This window comes from Theropithecus gelada, chromosome 1, assembly GCF_003255815.1.
Source record: "Theropithecus gelada isolate Dixy chromosome 1, Tgel_1.0, whole genome shotgun sequence".
NCBI classification, from domain to species: Eukaryota; Metazoa; Chordata; class Mammalia; order Primates; family Cercopithecidae; genus Theropithecus; species Theropithecus gelada.
The window spans coordinates 43,336,366-43,358,629 of NC_037668.1; the positions used below are offsets into that span (position 1 = coordinate 43,336,366).

The following is a 22,264-nucleotide window of genomic DNA, read 5'->3' on the forward strand; positions in this document are numbered from 1 at the left end:
TCAAAAAAATAAAATAAAATAAAATAAAAATAAAAGATATAAATGGAAACATATGTTTATAGATTAGAAAACTTAAAGATGTCAATACTACCCAAAGCAATTTATAGATTAAATGCAATCCCTATCAAAACCCCAATGATGTTTTTTGCAGAAACAGAAAATCTATCCTAAAATTCACACGAGAATCTCAAGGGACCCCAAATAGACAAAACAATCTAGAAAAAGAACAAAATTGGAGGACTCATACATCCTGATTTCAAAACTTACTACAAAGCTACAGTAATCAAAACAGCATGGTACTGGCATAAAGACAGACACAGGTCAGTGTCATTGAATAGAGTCCAGACATATACCCGCACACACATGGTCAAATGAATTTTGAAAAGGGTGGCAGGACCATTCAGTGGGGAGAGGGCAGTGTTTTTTTTGTTTTGTTTTGGGGGATTTTTGTTTTTGATTTTTGAGACAGAGTCTCATTCTGCCACCCCGGTTGGAGTGCAGTGGTGCAATCACAGCTCACTGCAGCCTGTCAAGCAGCTGGGACTACAGGCGCCACCACACCCAGCTAATTTTTGTATTTTTTGTAGAGATAGGATCTTGCCATGTTGCCCAGGCTGGTCTCAAACTCTTGGGCTCAAGCAATCTGCCTTCCTTAGCCTCCCAAAGTGCTGGGATTACGGGCATTTTTTTTTTTTTTAAGAGACAGGTTTTTGCTATGTTGCCCAGATTGGAGTGAAGTGGCATGATCTTAGCTCGCTCCAGCATCAAACTCCTGAGCTCAAGCAATCATCCCCAAAAAATGGTTAAGATGGTAAATTTTATATTATGTGTATTTTGCCACGATTTTTTAAAAGCCATATAAAACTTGTCTTTTTTCAGAAATATAGTTGAGGAAACTGTCCACTATATCACACTCACTCACTCAAACCGTTTACTCAGGCTGTCAAGGTCACAGTGTCTCCTTTAAGACAACCAAGAGAAGAAATGTGTCTGGGGTCCCTACTCCTGACTTCTGTCTTACAAATACCAGTTATAAAACTATAGAACACCAGATTCCATGGATCTTGAAAGTGATCTTTTTTTTTGAGATGGAGTCTCGCTCTGTCTTCCAGGCTGGAGTGGGAGTGCAGTGGCGCGATCTCGGCTCACTGCAAGCTTCGCCTCCCGGGTTCAAGGTATTCTCCTGCCTCAGCCTCCCAAGTAGCTGAGACTACAGGTGCGTGCCACCACGCCTGGCTAATTTTTTGTATTTTTTAGTAGAGATGGGGTTTCACCGTGTTAGCCAGGATGGTCTTGATCTCCTGACCTCGTGATCTCCCCGCCTCGGCCTCCCAAAGTGCTGGGATTACAGGCATGAGCCACTGCGCCTGGCCAGTGATCTCATTTCCAATGGCGGCTGGAAAGCGTAAAAAATGCGCAGGCCACCTCTAGCAAGCAGATATCACTATTTCATTTTATGTAATTAGGCAACTGAGACTCAGATAAGTTAAGGGGTTCCCCCCCTAGACAGAGGCTGACTGGGACTTTGACCCACCTCATTTTTGAGTCTACTATTACCAATGGCTGGGATTTTTCCTGTTTCTTTACATCTGCAAAGTGATTTTCTCTCTAAAATCAGTCATTGTATACCTTACATTTTTAATTCACTTGTACTTTAGAGAACGTAGAAAGCTGCAGGACATCCTAGGATGTATTTTTGGAATCCAAACTTACTCTTACTTTTCTTCTCTCCTTGTGTTTCCTCTCTATTTTGTCCTAGTGTTATCATTTGTACTTCTTGCGCTATGGCAAATCCTTTTCTAGAATCAAAGAAGCCATCAGAAAAATACCAAATAGACACCAAGTCATGGGTAATGAAATCCATGGAGATCTTTACACCTTCTAATCCAGTAATTTCCTAAGAAAATAATTCAAATGCAGTCAAAAGCTTTCTGTACAAAGACACATGTGGTTGTGTGAGCCAAAAATTAGATATCACCTAAATGGCCAACATTAGGAAAATGGTTTAGGAAATTAGTGCATATCATGAAGACGGCCCATTATAAAGCCATCTGAGCTAGTGTTGATGAAGGCCATGGAAATCTGGGGAACTGCTTAAGGGATAATGTTAGCTGAGAAAAGCAGACTGTGCTTGTGGGCTGGCATCCAAAAGGAAGATGCAAAAATGAGATAGCTGTATTAGCTTATAACATTCTGAATTTTTTTTTTTTAGGTTGTCATATTTTTTGTTTTTTCTATTTTAAAATCTAGACTCCTGGGCGGGCACGGTGGCTCACACCTGTAATCCCAACACTTTGGGAGGCTGAGGCGGGTGGATCACGAGGTCAGGAGATCGAGACCATCCTGGCTAACACGGTGAAACCCCGTCTCTACTAAAAATGCAAAACAATTAGCCGGGCGTGGTGGCAAGCGCCTGTAGTCCCAGCTAGCCTGTAGTCCCAGCTACTCGGGAGGCTGAGGCAGGAGAATGGCGTGAACCCGGGAGGCGGAACTTGCAGTGAGACGAGATTGTGCCACTGGATTCCAGCCTGGGTGACAGAGCGAGGCTCCGTCTCAAAAAAATAAAAAATAAAATAAAATCTAGACTCCCCAAAGGCAATGCCAAGCTTGGAAAACAGAGAGATCCTGGCAGGACTTGTGCCCCACATAGCTCAGCTACAGAGCCACTGAAGTGGGGACACTGAGGGAGGTCTTCCAGGATGAGGTCTTCTGCAGTAGGGCTCATGGTGGGTGGGGTAAGGTGGAGCACAGAGGGCTACTCAGGAAAGAAGGCAGCTAACAAGAGCTTTGGTTAAAATATATACATATTGCCGGGCGCGGTGGCTCACGCTTGTAATCCCAGCACTTTGGGAGGCCGAGGCGGGCGGATCATCAAGGTCAGGAGATCGAGACCATCCTGGCTAACTCGGTGAAACCCCATCTCTACTAAAAATACAAAAACTTAGCCGGGCGTGGTGGCGGGCACCTGTAGTCCCAGCTGCTCGGGAGGCTGAGGCAGGAGAATGGCGTGAACCCGGGAGATGGAGCTTGCAGTGAGCCGAGATCGCGCCACTGCACTCCAGCCTGGGCGACAGAGCAAGACTCCATCTCAAAAAAAAAAAAAACATATATATATATATTTAACTATGTATATATACTGTAGAAAAAAAAAAGAGATAAATTTTTAAAAAAATAGGCTGAAGTTGGAGTAGGAGTGGTCCAGAGGGTCCCCTGGGAAAACACTCCCAGAAAAGGTGACTGTGATCCAGACCCTGATGCCATCAGGGAGAACGGTCCTGGTGAGAGAGACAGCAAGTGCTGGCTGAAACACAAGCAGGTTTGCATGGCTGGATCTATGTGACTGAGGGAGTCACGGTTCACCCAGAGGAGCTGGGGGCCCATCTGGCAGGGACAGAGGTGGTTCTGGCAACCCCATAATACTACCACCAAAATCTATTGACCTCTTACCCCACACAGCTAAAGCTCAGAAACGATTGGTAATTGGCATTCTCCCAGCTGATGAGGGGCGCAGAATTCTGCCCCATATTTTTTTTGCCTCTCAACTATCCTGCTGCTTCTCATAGGGGCCCCCAGCCTGCAAAGGGGGGCCTCTTTCATCTGTGACAGCCATGTTTTTCTCTAGATTTCTCAGTTCATCACTTCTCGTTGTTTTCTTGATAGAGATTCCGGAATCTGCCCCAGGTGTCTGGGAATGATGTGAAGCAGCACAGCAAGGAGTCCTGAGGCTGGGTCTGTCTGGCAGCCTGCAGGGGCGGGGGGATGCCTAAGCAGGGGATGCTGTAAGAATGGCCAGAGGAGACAGGGTGAGCAGAGAGGCTGAGAAGAGACAACAGGATCAGAGCAGGGGCTGTGGGGGAAAGCAAAGAGGGGGTCAGGCAGGGGCGCTAAGGCAGCTCCATTCCCGTGTCAGCCTCAGTCCACAAATCTGATGTGAAGGCCTTGCCTACGGTGTTCTGCATTTTATGCATGGCTTGGTTCTTAGAGAGCCTCGGTTCTTAGAGAGCCTCATTAATGCAAAACTCCCCGTAAGACAGGACTCATTCCCCACAAGAATAAACATACAGTAGAAGGAGATGTTCCCTCTACACAGAAAATCCACCACCACTGCAGCATATTATCATTTGTTTCTGCCTTGTCATCCTGATCTCTCAAATCCCAAAGAGGGGTCACCCCAAAATTGAGGGCTCAGCCTCAGAGAGGCGGCCACTTGGTTGCCTCTCACGCGGACATTGCACACCAAAGTTACCGACTTTAAGGCACATTTTTCAGCCCTGGTGCTGTTACCTCCTAATGAAGGGGTGGATGACGTGTTGGAGGGTTTTTAAATTATTATTTTAAAATGATTTTTAAATTATTACAATAGTGAGTTATAAAATAGCAATACAAGAGTCCTCAAAACCCAGTGCAGGTGTTCTGATGCATGTAAACAGACACCTCGCCAGGCACTGGTGGAGAACGGAGACCATTCTATTTCTGCTCTCAGCTGACGTGGCGCCACCATGTGGTAACAGCGTTAAGCACCAGGTCACGCAGCCTGCGGAGGCAAAGCAGGAACCCAGCTCCAAATGGGCATCTTCATCACTGCATGCTGGCTTTGAAATCTTGCTGTTTTCTGTGACTTCTGTTTTAATGATGGAAATCTACATTATGCCAAATTTGGCTCATAGTTTTTTTTGGTTTTGTTTTTTTTTTTTTTTAGAGACAGGGTCTCACTCTGTCACCCAGGCCGGAGTGCAATAAGGCAAACATGGCTCACTGTAGCCTCGACATCCAGGGCCCAAGCAATCTTCCTGCCTAAACATCCCAAGTAGCTGGGACCATAGGCACACACCACCACACCTGGCTAATGTTTTAAAATTTGTTATAGAGACTGGTCTCAAAGTCCTTGTCTCAAGAGATCCTCCCACCTCGGCCTCCCAAACTGTTGGGATTACAGGCATGAACTACATAGATGCTTTTATATGGTTCTCCTTTAAATTCAAATTAGAATTCACATGAGGTGCAACCGGACTGTGGGCTCTGTGCCAGGCTGGGGGCCTGGCTGTGGGGTAGGCCTTGCCCTCTACTCGGAGCTGACCAGGGGACAGACCCAGCTCAATACAATGAGACAGTGCTATGGCAGGGGAGGGACAGAGGCTGCAGGAGCACAAAGGCCAGCTAACCCTGACTTTGGCCAAGAAAGGGGGTGTTTAGGGAAGACCTTCTGTAGGTGGTGACAATAAATTGTAACCAGAAGGATGGATAAGAGTCAGCCAGGTGCCAGGCACGATGGCTCATGCCTGTGATCCCAGCACTTTGGGAGGCAGAGGTGGGAGTATCACTTGAGCCCAATAGTTCAAGACTAGCCTGGGCAATATAGTGAGACCCCCATCTCTAAAACAAAATAAGTAAAAATGAATTTTAAAAACAGAGTTAGCCAGGGGATTAGGTAGAAGAGCAAGCAAGAGCCTGGACATCCTGTGAAGGCTGGGCCATGCTGGGGGACTCGAAGCATGTCAGGCTGGGGGAGGTGAAATGTCAGGGGCCAGGTCACCAAAGCCCTTGGAAGCCCTACTACTGAGTCCTAAGAGTGACAGCAGATATTCAAGTGACAAAGGCCCTCCCCGCTGTTGAGACTGAGACTGGATGGGGCATAGGAGGAGCACAAGACCAGCTAACTATCCAGAAAGCAGGTATGCCCGCTCAGCCTGCATTCCTAATTCCCTTGCCCTTTCTGTCTTTCATTTGATTCATACGAGAAAGAGGGAGCGCAGGCTCCAGAGGAAGAGCACTGCTGGACCACACACTATGGACAAGACAGGAGGTGAGGCAGAGCAGGGTTTCTATAGCCCCCAGAGTGGCAGCCTTCCTTGCTTCCTATTACTGCTGTCCTGAGGCAACTGTGCTGGCGGCAGTCGGGTGGGGGGCTCTTATGTGACACTGGGTCGTCCGGGGTGGGAGTGGGGGGCAGTCTGGGTTTTCAGTTATTAAAATGAACCAGTCACTGTACACACACCAATTAGTGCATTAAATATTATTAAAGTTTTCCGGGCACAGTGGCTCATGCCTATAATCCCAGCACTCTGGGAGGCCGAAGTGGGAAGATCGCTTGAACCCAGGAGTTCAAGACCAGCCTGGGCAACATGGCAAAACCCTGTCTCTACAAAAAAAAAAAAAAGAAAAATTAGCTGGGCATAGTAGTGGGCAGCTGTAGCCCCAGCTACTCAGGAGGCTGAGGTGGGAGGATCACCTGAGCTTGGGAGTGGGTTCTGTTATTTTCCCCATTTGCTGAGATGTCTAGAGATGAACTGGCCTGAGGTTGTGTGATAGACAGGTCAGTAGCCGATCCAGGGTTTAATCAAGTGTTCTCAATCACCTGTGGTCAAGTTATGGGCATGGGTTATGACAGTGATTTAATACAGTTCATGTCAAATTATAAATTCCAGGAGACTGAAACTCTGTTTTCCCCTATCCCCAGCACCTAACACACAGCCTGGTATATACAGCTGGTGCTCAGTAAACACCTACTGGATGAATGATGTGACCAGAGGCTGCTCTCCTAGGAAGCCTCCACCCAACTCTGCCAACGTGGAATAGGGATGGGGCAGTTGGATGTGCACAGGAGAAATACACCACAGGTGCCCATGTCACAGCTGGACAAGCTGGACAGCACTATGGTGTAACAGTGCCTGTTTCTCTGGCAGATCAGGCTGGAGGCAAGGAACTGATATACGTTCTGAATGTCCCAGTCTGTGGAGAGTCTAGGGCAGAGGGGACTCCCTGGGACAGAATTTCTAGTGCTCCCTGATATTCCTGTCATGACCCACAAGCCAGGAATCCCCATGTTTCCCTCTCTTCCCTCTTTTTTATAAGAAAATCAGGTAACACTGTAGTAGGAGTTGTTTAAAATCAGAGCATACAGCAAAACTACAAATAATCCAAGTAATTCTTTAAAAAACAAAACAAAAATAGAGACAGGGTCTCGCTGTGTTGCCCAGGCGGGTCTCGAACTCCTGGCTCAAGCAATTCTCCTGCCTTGGCCTCCCAAACTGTTGGGCATGAGACACTGCGCCCAGCCCAAGTAATCCCTAAACATTCCTCGAACCCCCACAACTACGCTTTTGAAAATTCCAATAATTAAATTCTTTGGTTTCTCCGTGCAGTTTAGCTGTGGCCACCCTTTCTCTGGGATAGTGGAAACGGGGTTTGGTTGATGGAGGTCAGGGGAATGGTGACAAGAAAAATAAAAAGAGGTTTCTCCTCTCTCTTCTGTTTAGTTTCTTTTTTGCCAAGTCTCTGGAATTGAAGCTGCCAAAGTTACACGAGCCCATGATGCCACTGTGCCATGAAACTGAAGACTCCAACCTCTACAGAGCCGACAGAGTGGGGCCTGCTCCAGCCAGGCAGAGGTGCTGCCAAAAACGGACCATGTGTGGTACCCTCTGACTGCCTGGAGAGACCTCGTGGGCTCTGTGAGGGGCGGGCTGGAGAAAGAAGCAGGTGGTGGCTCCCTGTTCCTCAGACCCACCCAGTGGGAGGCCAAGAAGCTGCTTACCCCCACCACAGGCCTGGATGAAAAAGAGCTTGGGCTTCCCTCCCAGGCTGGGGCAGCTGGTCCCATTGAAGATGTTCACAATCCTCTCGACCGACACAGGGCATCCATCTGTGCCGTAGACGGCCCCTGGGAACTGCAGGTGGCTGGCCTAGAAGACCAAGAACTCTGGTTACAAAACCAAGAAGTTGGAGTAGGAATCCAACAGCCTGTTCAGAAGTTTTGTGGGGGCCAAGGATTTGGAAGGTCAAAGCCAGGGGCATGAGGCTGATTGAGACAGAGCAGGTTGGTTCTGGAAAGACCCTAGTCAGCATCTATTCCAGGGGTCTCATCTCAAACTCATGTGCCTCTAGGGGCCAGACAGTGTGCCTGGAGAGTGCTGGCTGTGGCCTCTAGACCAGTGGTTCTCAAAGTTTGGCCCCTGCAGCAGCAGCATCGATACCGCTTGGGAACGTGTAAGAAATGCAATTCCCGGGCCCTACCCAGACCTCCTAATCAGCAGTCTGGTCCTCCAGGCGCCTCTGACTGAGGCAGCTCAATGCTGAGAGTGGCTGCTTTAAATCAATTCAGCTCAAACCTAAGTGCACAGAAATCACCTGGGAACCTTGTTACTGGGCAGACTCGGAATGAAGAGGTCCAGGGTAGGGCCTGGGAGTCCACATTCCTCATGAGCTCTAGGGACCACATTATGAGAAAAAGGACCAAAGGAAAAGCCCTTCCCAGCCACAGGCTGGAGTTTTACTGGCTGAGGATGCTGGCCTGGTCAGGCCAGACCTTTGCGGTTTGTCAACAGAAACTAGAAATCCTGATTTTTATGTGAAATTTGCCAGTTTTCAAAACACTGTGCAGACCACAGGGAGACTCCAGGCCCCAGCTTGTAACTGTGATCTGTCCAACTCCTCAACTTAAAAGATGAGGAAATTAAGGTCCAGGAAGGGGTAAGGGCTTAATCACAATGACAAACACTTAAGGGGCCAAGCCCCCAGTGGGCCTGGTGTCCTGAGTCTCACCAGCAGCAAGGGGCCTGGGACAATGCCTCACAGGACAGAGACAGGAGCTGAGACAATATGTGTGCTGTACCTGCCTCTGAACAAATTCTGGGGGCAGGAGCTTCGTGAGCAGACCTGGTCTCTGCCCTCCCTCTCCCAGAGAGCTTCTCCCAGGAACACCGACCTGCCCAGAAAGGTGCAGCCAACTCCTCAAACCACATGGCTCCCAAGAAAACAACAGGAGGTGGGCAGGGCCCCACAGCCCCTTTCCACAAAGCCAAGCGTGTTCTGGACACAGGAAGGGACATGGCCCCTGCACGGCCTCTTGGCACGGCCTTTACCCAATGCCTGCCCAAGGAGCAGAGGGATGCTTCCTACCTGACAGCCGTGAGAGAGAATGACCACCACACAGCAGTCCAGAGCACTGTGGTCCCGCTGTGCCAGCTCCAGCAAAGCTGGCACCATTTCCTACAAGAGAGGGCTGCAGGTGAGCCAGAAGCACTGACAGGTCCGGCTGCAGACTGGGCCCTTCCTGACAATAAGAGGGCTCAGCCTGGCCGGGGGCGGTGGCTCACACATGTAATCCCAGCACTTTGGGAGGCCAAGGTGGGCCGATCATTTGAGGTCAGGAGTTTGAGACCAGCCTGGCCAACATGGTGAAACCCCGTCTCTACTAAAAATACAAAAAAAAAAATTCAGCCAGGCATGGTGGCATGCACCTGTAGTCCCAGCTACTCAGGAGGCTGAGGCAGGAGAATTGCTTGAACCCGGGAGGTGGAGGTTGCAGTGAGCCGAGATCACGCCACTGCACTCCAGCCTGGATGACAAAGTGGGACTCTGTCCCCTGCCACCAAAAAAAACAAAACAACAAAGGGCCCAACCCAAAGGCCTGGGCAGAGCACTTTCTCAGCTTCCCAGGGCCAGTACTGAAGTGCTGACAGTCCCAGCAGTCGTAATAGCCACCGTTTTCCGGGAGAAGGTGCTATGCTTGGGCACTGTTCATCAAACCCCTAAAACAACCCAAGGAGGTAGGTACTATTCCTGCTTTCCAGACAAGGAAACTGAGGCACAGGAGGTCACACAGCAGGTGGCCGAGACAGCCAGTCCTCAAACCCGGACTTCTGCGTCTGAACTTGAACCTGTAGCCGCTGAGCCGTCCTAACTCCCACGGTCCTCCAGAGATGTAAGGGCTCATCTGGGGAGTCAGCTGGCTTTTGGGGTCCCTCGAAAGATACTTCCCCACCCACTGGCCCCCACCCTGTCTCCCTCCACAGACAGTGAGTGTACCTTGGCAGTCAGGTCGTGCTTCACCTCCACCATGAAATGCAGCAAAGAGAAGCGGCGCTGCAACTTCTCACAGTCAATGCTGGAGCCGGTGCGGGTGCTGAGCCCAGACTCACGGCAGAAGTTCACATTGTTGATAATGAGGCAGTGGCCACAGGGCTCCATGCTCAGGACGTAAGCCTGCCAGCACAGGGACCCTCGTAAACCCAGGCTCTCCCCGCGCTCCCTAGGGGACAGTCTGGAGAGGTGGGAAGAAAACAGGCTCCGCCCTCCCACACAAGGAGTAGCAGGGTCTCCACCCAGCATTCTAGGGCAAAAGAGAAGCAACTGTAGGATAGACTAGCACTAGAAGGTGACCCCCCCATCTTGGTATTCAGGGAAGGGAGCTGGTAACCTGGAAATCCAACAGCCACGAGCACTCATCCCAAAGGACCTCACAGGTCACCCAGGCCAGGGGCGTACCTGAGAACTCTGTCAGCAGAACTGTGCCCAGGCCACCTGGGAGCACCTAAGGCTGCTCCCTCCCCAGGTTCGGTCCCCTTGTAATTCTCTCTCAAGGCAGCCTGTTCTTTTGTTGATGGTACTTATCACTGTTTCTATTTATATACTCATTTGCCTAACTTCTCTCTCCCCTAACAGACTGATGGTTCCTTCCCAAGTGGCCCCAGCACAGAGCACAGGAGCCACATAATAAATACTTGTGAATGAGAGAGTGGCAACTTGGTACGGATCCCAATGCCTGCCCCTCATCAGGTCTGCCCCGCTTCTGCCCCCAGCTTTGCAAATGAGGAAAAGCAGGGTTGAATAATCTGTCCCAGCAGGTGCTGGGCCAGAGTCAGGGAGGCTAGGACCAGACTCCCACTGCCCTGCCTAGGGTTGGGTTCCCTGGGCTCCTGCCACACCTGCAGGGAAGCACCTGAGAGGGGGAGAGGGAAGGGCCCAAAGCCGGAGATACTAGCCCCAAATCTCATGGAGACTCACCAAATCTGCATTTCCCCTCAAACTCTCAGGAGCACCTGGGGAGACAGCAAAAGAGGGAAACATAATGTTGGGGTGCAGCAGAGGAGGGGCAAGGGGCTTTGTGAGGACAGCCGCTCAAGAACAGAGCAGTGGCAACTCAGACCCTCAGACGCTGCTGGTGGGAGAGCCAAATGGCAGAGCCGCCTTGGAGATCTGTTTAGAGGTTTCTAACAAAGTTAAACACACACCTACCCTCTGACAGCAAGTCCGCCCTCAGGTATATATCAAAGAACAAGGAGTGCAAATGGGCACAAAAGACTTGGCCAAAATGTTCCCTGAGGCCTTATTCATCATGCCCCAACCTAGAAACAACCAATCCAACAATATGATAGATATACAAATTGTGATACAGCCACACAAGAGAACATTATACAGCCTAAAAAGGAACGAGCTACTGATGATACAGGAGATAGAATTTAGGCAGATAGTGAGAGTAAAACAGTCCTCAGCAGAATTTCCCCTTTAACAAAAAGCAGTCCCCAAATCATTTCCTTTTTTTTTTTTTTTTTTTTCCTACTCTTGTTGCCCAGGCTCGAGTGCAAAGGTGCAATCTTGGCTCACTGCAACCTCCCCGTCCCAGGTTCAAGCAATTCTCCTGTCTCAGCCTCCCGAGTAGCTGGAATTACAGGCACCTGCCACCACGCCCGGCTGAATTTTTTTTTTTTGTATTTTTAGTAGAGACGGGGTTTCACCATGTTGGCCAGGCTGGCCTCAAACTCCTAACCTCAAATGATCGGTCCACCTTGGCCTGTAAATCAGACATCTCCTCCTCAAGCTCATCTATAAAACCCCTTGCATTCCACTGCAGAAGCAGCAACCCATTTCTCTGGGACCCGTCTCTGCGGCAGAGAGCTCTTCTCTTTGTTTCGCCTATTATATTTCCACTCTGAACCTCACTGTATGTCCGTGTCCTGGTTTTCCATGGCTGTGAAGACAATGAATCTTGGGTATTTACCACAGATGAATGACGCCGCTTCACTGATACATGCAAGGCAGGATAGCCTAGAAAATGTGCTGTGTAAGTCCAGGCGCGGTGGCTTACACCTATAATCCCAGCACTTTGGGAGGCCGAGGTGGGTGGATCACCTGAGGTCAGGAGTTCCAGACCAGCCTGGCCAACGTGGTGAAACCTCCTCTCTACTAAAAATGCAAAAAGAAAAAAAAAAAAATTAGCTAGGTGAGGGGGTGGGCACCTGTAATCCCAGCTACTCAGGAGGCTGAGGCAGGAGAATCACTTGAACCTGGGAGGCGGAGGTTGCAGTGAGTCGAGAACGTGCCACTGCACTCCAGCCTGGGCAACAAGAGCAAAACTCCATCTCAAAAAAAAAAAAAAAAGAAAAGAATGTGCTGCGTTAAAAAAAAAACCAGACACCAGAGAGTATAGAGATGGTGTCTCATTGAGAAGAAATTACAGAGCAGAAAGAGGTGAGGGAAGCTCAGGAGAGCGGATGCTCGCTGTCTGCAGTGTTCATAGGGGCCCAGTGCACAGCAGGTCCTCCGGAAGTACTTGCAGAATGAATAAATGAATAAAGATGATTATTTTCCATCAATGTCAAAAGAGTTTTCATTTAGCAAGAAGTTGACTGGTCACCAGCTTAAAAGGTCATGAGATGTTTTTTCTTCTTTTTGAGACAGAGTCTCGCTCTGTCGCCCTGACGCAGTCGTCCAAAACATTTATTAGGGAACTTAGAGTGCTGCAGCAATCCTTGAGGCAAGCGGCAAGAAAAAATGGGAGTCTACCTAGGTTTGGTCCACAGTGAAGGAATCGGGGTAAGGAGTTTACATGAGGGTTTAAGGAATTTGGCTCCGGGCCAGGGCCGGTTTCTTTCAGTGTTTTGGGCGATAACCTAGATACCTTTTTTTTTCTTTTTTTTTTTTGAGAGGGAGCCTCACTCTGTTGTCCAGGCTGGAGTGCAGTGGCGCAATCTCGGCTCACTGCAAACTTTGCCTGCTGGGCTCAAGTGACCCTTCCACCTAAGCCATCAAGTAGCTGGGACTACACCACCACACCTAGCTAATTTTTTTTTTTTTTCCAGACAAGAGTCCCACTCTGTTGCCCAGGCTGGAGTACAGTGGCACAATCTTGGCTCACTGCAACCTCTGTCTCCCGGCTTCAAACAATTCTCCTGCCTCAGCCTCCTGAGTAGCTAGGATTACAAGCACACACCACCATGCTCAGCTAATTTTTGCATTTTTAGTAGAGACAGGGTTTCATCATGTTGGCCAGGCTAGTCTTGAACTTCTGGCCTCAAGTGATCCGTCTGTCTTGGCCTCCCCAAGTGCTGGGATTATAGGCGTGAGCCACCACACCTGGCCTACCTAGATACCTTTTATCAGTGCCTGAGAATGTTTAAGGCCCAGGTTTGGGCTCAGGTCTACTGGGAAAAACCTGCAGCTGGCTGGGTCACAGGGTGGTCAAGGCACTCTGTAATTTTCAGTCAGGACACAGAAAGCAAGTAGGGGAACTGGGGGACTCTACAGAAGGGAAGATGCCCTGGGACTGACCCTCCCCAGCCCTTGGCAATTTAGAAATCACAGAAGGAAGCAGCGCTGACCAATGAGACCCACCCAAGGCTCACTCAATAGGAGGCCCCATGTGAAGTCCCTCCACACACCGCCTCACTTACTCCTCAGAGCAGGCCCTTCAGCACAGAAGTACTGGCACACATCCCCATTTGCCAGAGGGGAACTGGAGACTCAGAAACCCTGAGTTGTAATGGGAGGTGAGAACAGCCACCAGCCCCAGAGCGAAGGGACCAGGAAGCCAGGTAGGGCTGAAGAGCCAACTTCTACTTCCAAGGAAGTTCCAACCCAGGCAAGGCATGAGCAGAGAAAGCCACTGTGATGGTTGAGTTCACAGGTTAACTTGACTAGATCACAGGGTGCCCAGATATTTGGTTAAATATAACAGTATTTCTCAGGGTGCCTGTGAGTGTTTTGGGGATAAGAATGGGATTTGAATAGGTGGACAGAGTAAAGCAGATGGCCCTCCCCAGGAGGGTGGGCCGCGTCCAATCCGTCAAGGGCCTGAATAGAACGAAACAGTGGAGAACAGGAGAATTTGATCTCTCTGTGTCTCACTGCTTGAGCTGGGACATCAGTCGTCTTCTGCCTTTGGAATGGGACTTCTACCAGTGGTGCTCCTGGATCTCAGGCCTTCAGAACCAGACTGGAACTACACTACCAGCTTTCCTGGTCTCTGACTTGCAGATGGAAGACCATGGGACTTCTCAGCCTCCACAACTGCATGAGCCAGTTCCTTGTAATAAATATGTTTTTAGATAAAGATATATATACACACACACATAAAAATATATGTATAGATCTTTCTATGTATATCTGTGTTTGTGTGTATATGTATATATACAAAACAGAGGCCCAGAGACTCAACTACTTGCCCACTGTGACACAGCTGGTAAGTGCTGGAGTTGGGATTTGAACCCAAGTACTTCGGACTCACTCCATCACTGCCTCATAAAGGACAAATGGTTTGGCCGGGTATGGTGGTGGCTCACACCACTTTGGGAAGCCGAGGCGGACGGATCATGAGGTCAGGAGATCGAGACCATTCTGGTTAACATGGTGAAACCCCATCTCTACTAAAAAAAAAGATACAAAAAAAATTAGCCAGGCGTGATTGTGATGGCGGGTGCCTGTCCCAGATACTCAGGAGGCTGAGGTGGGAGAATGGCATGAACCTAGGAGGTAGAGCATGCAGTGAGCCAAGACTGCACCACTGCACTCCAGCCTGGGTGACACGGCGAGACTCTGTATCAAAAAAAAAAAAAAAAAAAAGAACAAATGGCTCATTATCTTTCTTGTCTCTGTATTTGTGCCATTACTCATTAGCTCATGCAAATGTTTACTAACTACCTGCTGAGTTCTACCTGTTGGGGATGCAGCATTGAACAAAAGATGCTGTTTTATACACACACGCACATGCACACACACACCCGCTGTAGGTTCTGTTTCTCTGGAGAATCCTGAGAACACAGCTACCAACTGTTCTCCCAGCCCTCCCAGGCAGTTGGCCCTGGCTGGAACAAGCAGTTACACACAAGGCATCATGTCTGAAACTAAGAAAGTTCCTTCCATTCTGAAGGAAAAGTCGTTTTCCTCTGAATATACGAAGACAAAGCCACTCTCTCTGGTGGGTCCCCGATGATGCACCTCTAAAGCACTGTGTTCAGCTTCTTCATAGCACTACGCACAGCCGTAAATAAAGACCAAATTATGCAAGCATGAATTGAGTATCTGCCCCTCTCCAGGTGAAGGCAAGGACTGGACATCCTTGTTCGAAGCTGCATCCCCAACACCTAGAACCCAACAGGTACTTAGCAAACATCTGCATGAGCTAATGAGTAATGGCACAAATATAGGGCCAAGAAAGAGAAAGAGCCATTTGTTCTTCATGAGGCAGTGATGGAGTGAGTTCGAGGTACTTGGGTTCAAATCCCAACTCCAGCACCTGTGTCACAATGGGCAAGGAGCTCAGAGTCTCTGGGCCTCTGATTTCCCCATCTGTATTACAGGATAATAGGAGCAACTATCAACCTCATAGGATTGTGATGACATCTCAAACGATTAATACATGTGAGGCACATAGAACAACACCTGACACACTTGACAACTCAATAAAACTGATGTGTCCATCATTACTAATATTATTCATTGACACTCAAGCTCAATGAATATGTATGAGTGTGGTGTGTGTACTCAGCCACACCACACTAACACTTTGGGCCAGATTCTTCTTTATTGTGCATAGCTACTCTGTACACTGTTGGGTTTTGGCAGCATCTCTGTCTACTCACTAGATGCCAGTAGCACCCACCCACCCTCAGTTATAACAACCAGATTTGTCTCTAGACATTGTCAAATGTCCCTTGGAGGTCGGGGCAAAATCATCCCCAGTGTGAAACGCTGACCTACAGCATCCTTTCCTGTACTCACTTATGAAAGGCTCTGCTGCTGGCCCTATTCTTGCTCAGCCAGACATTCCCATACGTATGAACACACAGCTCTTCCTTTGTGGATCACCATGAAACCTACCTTGGGAAGCATTCCCATGCAGTACTCAGGAGTCTAAGGCCCAGCACCTAAAAAGGACATCTCCAGCCAGGCATGGTGGCGTGCCTGTAGCCCCAGCTACTCGGGAGGCTGAGGTGAGAGAACTGGTTGAACCTGGCAGGCAGAGGTTGCAATGAGCTGAGCTCACACCACTGCACTCTACCCTGGGTGACAGAGTAAGACCCTATCTCAAAAAATAATAATAATAAAGTAAAAAAATTAAGTGATCTTACTATTGTTGTTATTATTTACTCTTGAGAATTAAGCTCCTACTAGGAATAAATATTCACAACAAATAGGAAATAAAACACCTTCCAAAAAAACAGGAAGTTTCAAATTCTGACTGTTGGTCCTAAATGACTCACGTTGACATTTCCCAGAACCAAATAACAACAGATGAGCTTTTTATTCTGCCTGTCTCCTTTACAGGATAGTAATGCACGTGGCCAATTCCAGAACCAGTCTTCTTCCTTACACTTCAAGCAAATGCAGCTTCATACCCTCATCATGTTTGTCTGTTTCTCTGCCTTAGTGGATTGCCCAAAAATCACAGTTATTCAGCAAGTACTCAATAATGTTCACCATTATTATTATGAATATTAACTTTGATACCATGCAACGGTCCACCTGGCACCCATGAAACAGGAAGTGCTAGATCTCCACACGCTGCCATGGGAACAAAGCCCCAACTGAAAACAACCCACATGTCCATCAACAGGAAAATGATTAAATAAATTGTGGATTGTTCAGAAAAGGAACTGCTGCCATCTAGAAATTAAAAGGAATGAACTACTGATATGCACAACAATATGAATGAATTTTGTTGGATTTTTGTTGAAAGAAAACAGCACTTTTTACCCATCACACAGGAAAAAAATGTCAATACTCACTGTTCGCAAGAATGTGAGAAAGCGGTCACCTTCACTCATAGTTGGTGAGATTATAAAATGACACCATTTGGGCCGGGTGCAGTGGCTCACACCTGTAATTCTAGCACTTTGGGAGGCCAAGGTGGGCAGATTACTGGAGCCCAGGAGTTTGAGGGCAGCCTGGGCAACATGGCGAGACCCCATCTCTACAAAAAATTTTAAAATTGGCCAGGCATGGGCTGGGAGTTGTGGCTCACACCTGTGATCCCAGCACTTTGGGAGACTGAGGCGGGCAGATCACTTGAGGCCAGGAGTTCAAGACCAGCCTAGGCAACATGGTGAAATCCCGTCTCTATTAAAAATACAAAAATTAGCCAGGCGTGGTGGTGGGTGCCTGTAGTCCCAGCTACTCGGAAGGCTGTGGCAGGAAAATTGCTTGAATTAGGGAGGTGGAGGTTGCAGTGAGCCGACATTGAGCCACTGCACTCCAGCCTGGGTGACAGAGCAAGACTCCCTCTTTTTAAAAAAAAAAAAAAAAAAAAAAAAATTGGCCAGGGGTGATAACATGCACAGCTATCCAGGAGGCCAAGGTGGGAGGATTGCTTGAGCCCAGGAGATCGAGACCAGCCTAGGCCACACGGTGAGATCCCATCTCTACTCTACAAAAAATACAAAAAACAATAGCACACAGCTACCTGGGAGGCTAAGGGGGAGAATCACTTGAGCCCAGGAATTCAAGGCTGCAGTGAGCCGTGATCACGCCACCGCACTCCAGCCTGGGCCACAGAAGACCCTGTCTCAATTAAAAAAAAAGAAAGACACAATTTTTACATTTCTTTTTTCTTAGAGACAGGATCTTACCAAGTTGCCCAGGCTGGCTGTGAATTCCTAGCCTCATGCAGTCCTCCTGCCTCAGCCTCCCAAGTAGCTTGTCCTACAGGCTCACACTACCACACCTGGCTAAAATGACATATTTTTGATAAGTTGGTAGCATCTATAGGACGGGAACAAGTACCCTTTAACACACAATTCCATTTCTAGAAACATCCTGCAGTCAGAACTAGACATACATGCCAGGCTCACTGCAGAAACACCACAATGTCCATCAGCATGAGTTGGATCAATGAGGTGTGTCCCACAAAGCACACATGGGGCTACCCTGCAGAGCAGACAGAACGGGTAAGCCTGGGCTGCAGCCCTGTCTCCACTCCTCACTAGCTGTGTGATTTGGCACAGGTTGCGTCCCAGTCTGTGGCTCACTTTGTCTAACAGCAAAGCACCTGCCTTACAAGAGAGATGGGGAGATTAAATCAGATCATTTATGTAAGCACTCCGAACAGTGCCTGGCAAATAGCAAGCACTCAATAATATTCACCATTACTATTATGATTATTAACTATGATACCATGCAATGGTCCACGAGGCACCCATGAAACAGGAAGTGCTAGATCTCCACACGCTGCCATGGGAACAAAGCCCCAACTGAAAACAACCCACATGTCCATCAATAGGAAAATAGTTAAATAAATTGTGGATTATTCAGAATAGGAACTGCTGCCATCTAGAAATTAAAAAGAATGATATGCACAACAATATGAATGAATTTCACAGATACAATGATGAGTGAAAGAAGCCAGGCTCAAGAGTATTTAAGACTATATAGGATTTATATTGAAGTTCAACAACAAGCAAAAGGGATCTCTGGCGATAGAGATGAGAACGGTGATTACTTTGGGAAAGGGGAAGTGGGAAGAGATGGAAAGAGAGAGGACAGTCTTACAGGACCCTGGAATGTTTTCATCTTGACAATCTGGGTGTTAGTTACCTGTGGGTACACATAGGTAAAAATCACCCAGCTGTACTCTTGGAATTTATGCATTTTGTTGGATGTAGCCGTGTGGCCTTTGGCAAAGTATTTAATTTCCACGAGCTTCAGTCAGTTTCTTCATCAACAAGGATGGGTCTAATGACACCTGCCTTGCGGGGTTGCTCTAAGGGAAGAAGGTAAGGGTAAATACCTTGCAGATGTCTGTTTGTATGGGGCAGATAGAACCCAGGCCTCTCTCCTACCCCCAGACATAAGGTAGTCCAAGCTACCCACCCAGACCGAAAGGCAAATCCAAAACAATAGATGGATCTGGAAACACTGATCAAAACCTGAGACCCGCTATCTCAAAGGCAGGAAAAAAAACCAAAAACAAAAAACCCGGGACACCCAAAACAGACCTCAACACAGGGTTTTCAGAGGAGGGGCTGCCAAGATTCAACCTCCTGAAAACCCCCCAGAATTTTGCCATCCCTATGAGCATTCAGAAAGACAATGCAAAATTAAATTCTGAATCTCAGCCCACCCAGCTGTACTCACAGTCAGTCCCAGATGACTACATGTCATGCCCACCCACCAATCACTCTCTCAATACTTACCAACATCACCGAATCCTCCAGAACCAATGTCCACTGGTCTGGGTGTTTCCGGTCTGAGAACCTCTGGTTTGCGAATCTCTGGTCTGAGCACCACCGGGGTAAGGTTTTCTCGGGTTGGCTTCGACAACTTTACTGCTTGCCTGTTAGTTCGCAGGAATGAAGCCAACATGTCCTGGCCTGTGTCCTCTAAGCAGGAGATGAACAAAGGAAGAGCTTGACTCCCTCGAGTCTCTAGATCTGTGATCAGTTGCCTGGCCTGATCCCGCCGAGATCCAGAGCCTGCCCGCTGTTTAGAAAGAGAGGCAGGATACTAATTACCCATGTACTTTTAAATGGCTCTCACCTTGTCTCCCCGTTTCCCAGCTACTGTAAGTCTAAACAGTCAGGCACGTGGGCAGCAATGGAGCTGCAGGTGTGATAAGTGTGTGCCACTTACCAGCCTCTGATGATCTGTTCATTATTTCGCAGGGCAAAAGATGCCCGACGCTATGCTAAGTGCTAAAAATGCTACCATGGACAGTGTCAGTCCTTAAGGAGCAAATTTCTAATGAGGAACGCAATCAGACAAATCAGCAATGACACAGCAAGAGACAAGTGCCCAGAGGGAAGGCACATGGGGCTAGGGGTATCAGAAATGAATACTGAATTCAGAGTCTTATAAGGTAGGAGGTGGACAGTGGCAAGGGACAAGGCCTTTGGGTGGCCAGGCCAAGAAATTCATCCTGAGACCTGTCAGGTGCCACCAAAGAGTTTTTTTTTTTTTTCCTTGAGACAGAGTGTCACTCTGTCACCCAGGCTGGAGTGTAGTGGTGCAATATCAGCTCACTGTAACCTCCAGCTCCAAGGTTCAAGCGATTCTCTTGCCTCAGCCTCCGGAGTAGTTGGGATTATGGGCACACACCACCATGCCTGGCTAATTTCTTTTGCATTTTTAGTAGAGACAGGGTTTCACCATGTTGCCCAGGCTGGTCTTGAACTGACCTCAAGTGATCCTCCAGGCTTGGCCTCCCAAAGTACTGGGATTACAGGGATGAGCCACCGTGGCCAGCCATCAGTTTTGTCTGTTTTTCATTTTTGTTTTTTTGAGAAAGAGTCTTGCTCTGTCACTCAGGCTGGAATGCAATGGCACCATCTCAGCTCACTGCAACCTCCACCTTTCAGGTACAAGTGATTCTCCCACATCAGACTCCCAGGTAGCTGGGACTACAGGAACCCGCCACCATGCCTGGCTAATTTTTGTATTTTTTGGTCGAGACGGGGTTTCACCACGTTGGCCAGGCTGTTGGTCTCAAACTCCTGACCTCAAGTGATCCACCAACCTCAGCCTCTCAAAGTGCTAGGATTACAGGCATGAGCTACAGTGCCTGGCCACGAAAGAGTTTTAAGATTGGAGTGACAGAGACAGATATGCCTTTTCAAAAAATCATCCTGGGGTCAGGGTGAAAAATGGAAAGGAGTGAGCCATAGCCAGACCAGAAGGCAGCACAGATGGTGCAGCTAAAATAGAGAGAAGTGAAAGGACAAAGCAGAGATACAAAGAGGGAGGGTCCACAGAACATGGGCACTGACTGGTGGGACTGTGAAGACAGAGCAAGGGTCAAGGTTGACAGGTAGGCCAGGCACAGTGGCTCATGCTTGCAATTCCAGCACTCTGGGAGGCTGAAGTGGGAGGATAGCTTGAGCCCAGGAGTTCAACACCAGTCTGGACAATGCAGTGAGATCCTGTCTCTACAAAAACTTAAAAAAATTATCCAGGTACGGTGTCATGCACCTGTAGTCCTAGCTACTCAGGAGGCTGAGGCAGGAGGATGGCTCGAGCCCAGGAGGTTAAGACTGCAGTGAGCTGTGATAGCACCACTGCACTTCAGCCTGGGCGACACAGCAAGACCCTGTCTCAAAAAAAAAAAAAAGTTGAAGGTGTTAGGATGGTGGGGTCAGTCACTAAGACAGAAGGAAGATTCTGGTTATCTGCCACCTGTCCTCAGACACCCAGCACTGGACAGGTTCTCAGGATCCACAGGGATAAGATGGCACCATGTCCTCAACTATCCTACAGCAGCACTGTCTATGAGAACCTTCCGTGATGATGGAAATATTCTTGGTCTACACTGTCCCATATGGTAACCATACATCACATGACCACTGAGCACTTGGGTGGTACAACTGAGGAACTGAATTTTTGTGGGCGAAAGATTACCTAGGTGCCGAGGCAAGAGACTGAAGCCACAAACTGTTTCAGTATAATAAAGAAAATAGTTAAGAATAGTCATAATACAAATTAGATACAGAAATGATCATGAATAATTATCAATCATTATTATAAACATTATTAATCATTAGCTTTTAATATTACTCTGTGTTGCATTGCTAATATAACTTAGCAATAACCAGCAGGTATAGGGTCAGGTGCTGAAGGGACATTGTGAGAAGTGCCCTAGAAGGCAAGATGTGAGCCCTCTGCACACCCGCAAAAGGGCCACTTGAGGGCTCCTTCGTCAAGCAGTAATGCCAGTGTCTGGGAAGGCACGTGTTACTTAGCAGACCGTGAAAGGGAGTCTCCTTTCCTTGGAGGAGTCAGGAAACGCTCTACTCCACCAGCTTCTTGTGGGAGGCTGGATATTACCCAGGCCTGCCCGCAGTCATCTGGAGGCCTAAACCCTCCCTGTGGTGCTGTGCTTCAATGGTCATGCTCCTTGTCCACTTTCATGCTCCTCCCGTACTCCTGGCTCCTCTTTGAAGTTCGTAGTAGATAGCGGTAGAAAAAATAGTGAAAGTCTTAAAGTCTGCTTTCTTATGAGTGTATAGAAGAAAACGCTGACGTATGCTGCCTTGTCTCTCTGCTTCGGCTACCTAAATGGAAGGGCCCACTTTCCTATGATCACATGACTTGCTTCACCTTATCAATCACCTAAGACGACTCACCCTCCTTACCCTGCCCCCTTGCCTTGTATCCAATAAATAACAGCGCAGCCAAGCATTTGGGGCCACTACGGTCTCTGCGTCTAGGTGGTAGTGGTCCCCAGGGCCCAGCTCTCTTTTCTTCTATCTGTCTTGTGTCTTCATTTCTACGATCTCTC

General features: G+C 48.3%; 1 protein-coding gene across 3 annotated transcripts in view; it reads right to left on the reverse strand.

Moving 5' to 3' along the window:
- CASP9 (caspase 9) overlaps positions 1 to 22,264 on the reverse strand; it is a 29,350-nt gene that overhangs the window by 4,392 nt on the left and 2,694 nt on the right. For 2 of the 3 annotated variants that reach the window (XM_025391662.1, XM_025391682.1), the window contains exons 2-6: positions 19,188 to 19,473; positions 10,786 to 10,820; positions 9,808 to 9,984; positions 8,899 to 8,988; positions 7,535 to 7,682 (exon numbers count right to left, since the gene is read on the reverse strand). In XM_025391662.1, the coding sequence (XP_025247447.1) occupies positions 7,535 to 7,682; positions 8,899 to 8,988; positions 9,808 to 9,984; positions 10,786 to 10,820; positions 19,188 to 19,473 (736 nt within the window). The remainder of the gene's footprint in view (positions 1 to 7,534; positions 7,683 to 8,898; positions 8,989 to 9,807; positions 9,985 to 10,785; positions 10,821 to 19,187; positions 19,474 to 22,264) is intronic. The other variant, XM_025391672.1, reaches the window with a different exon arrangement.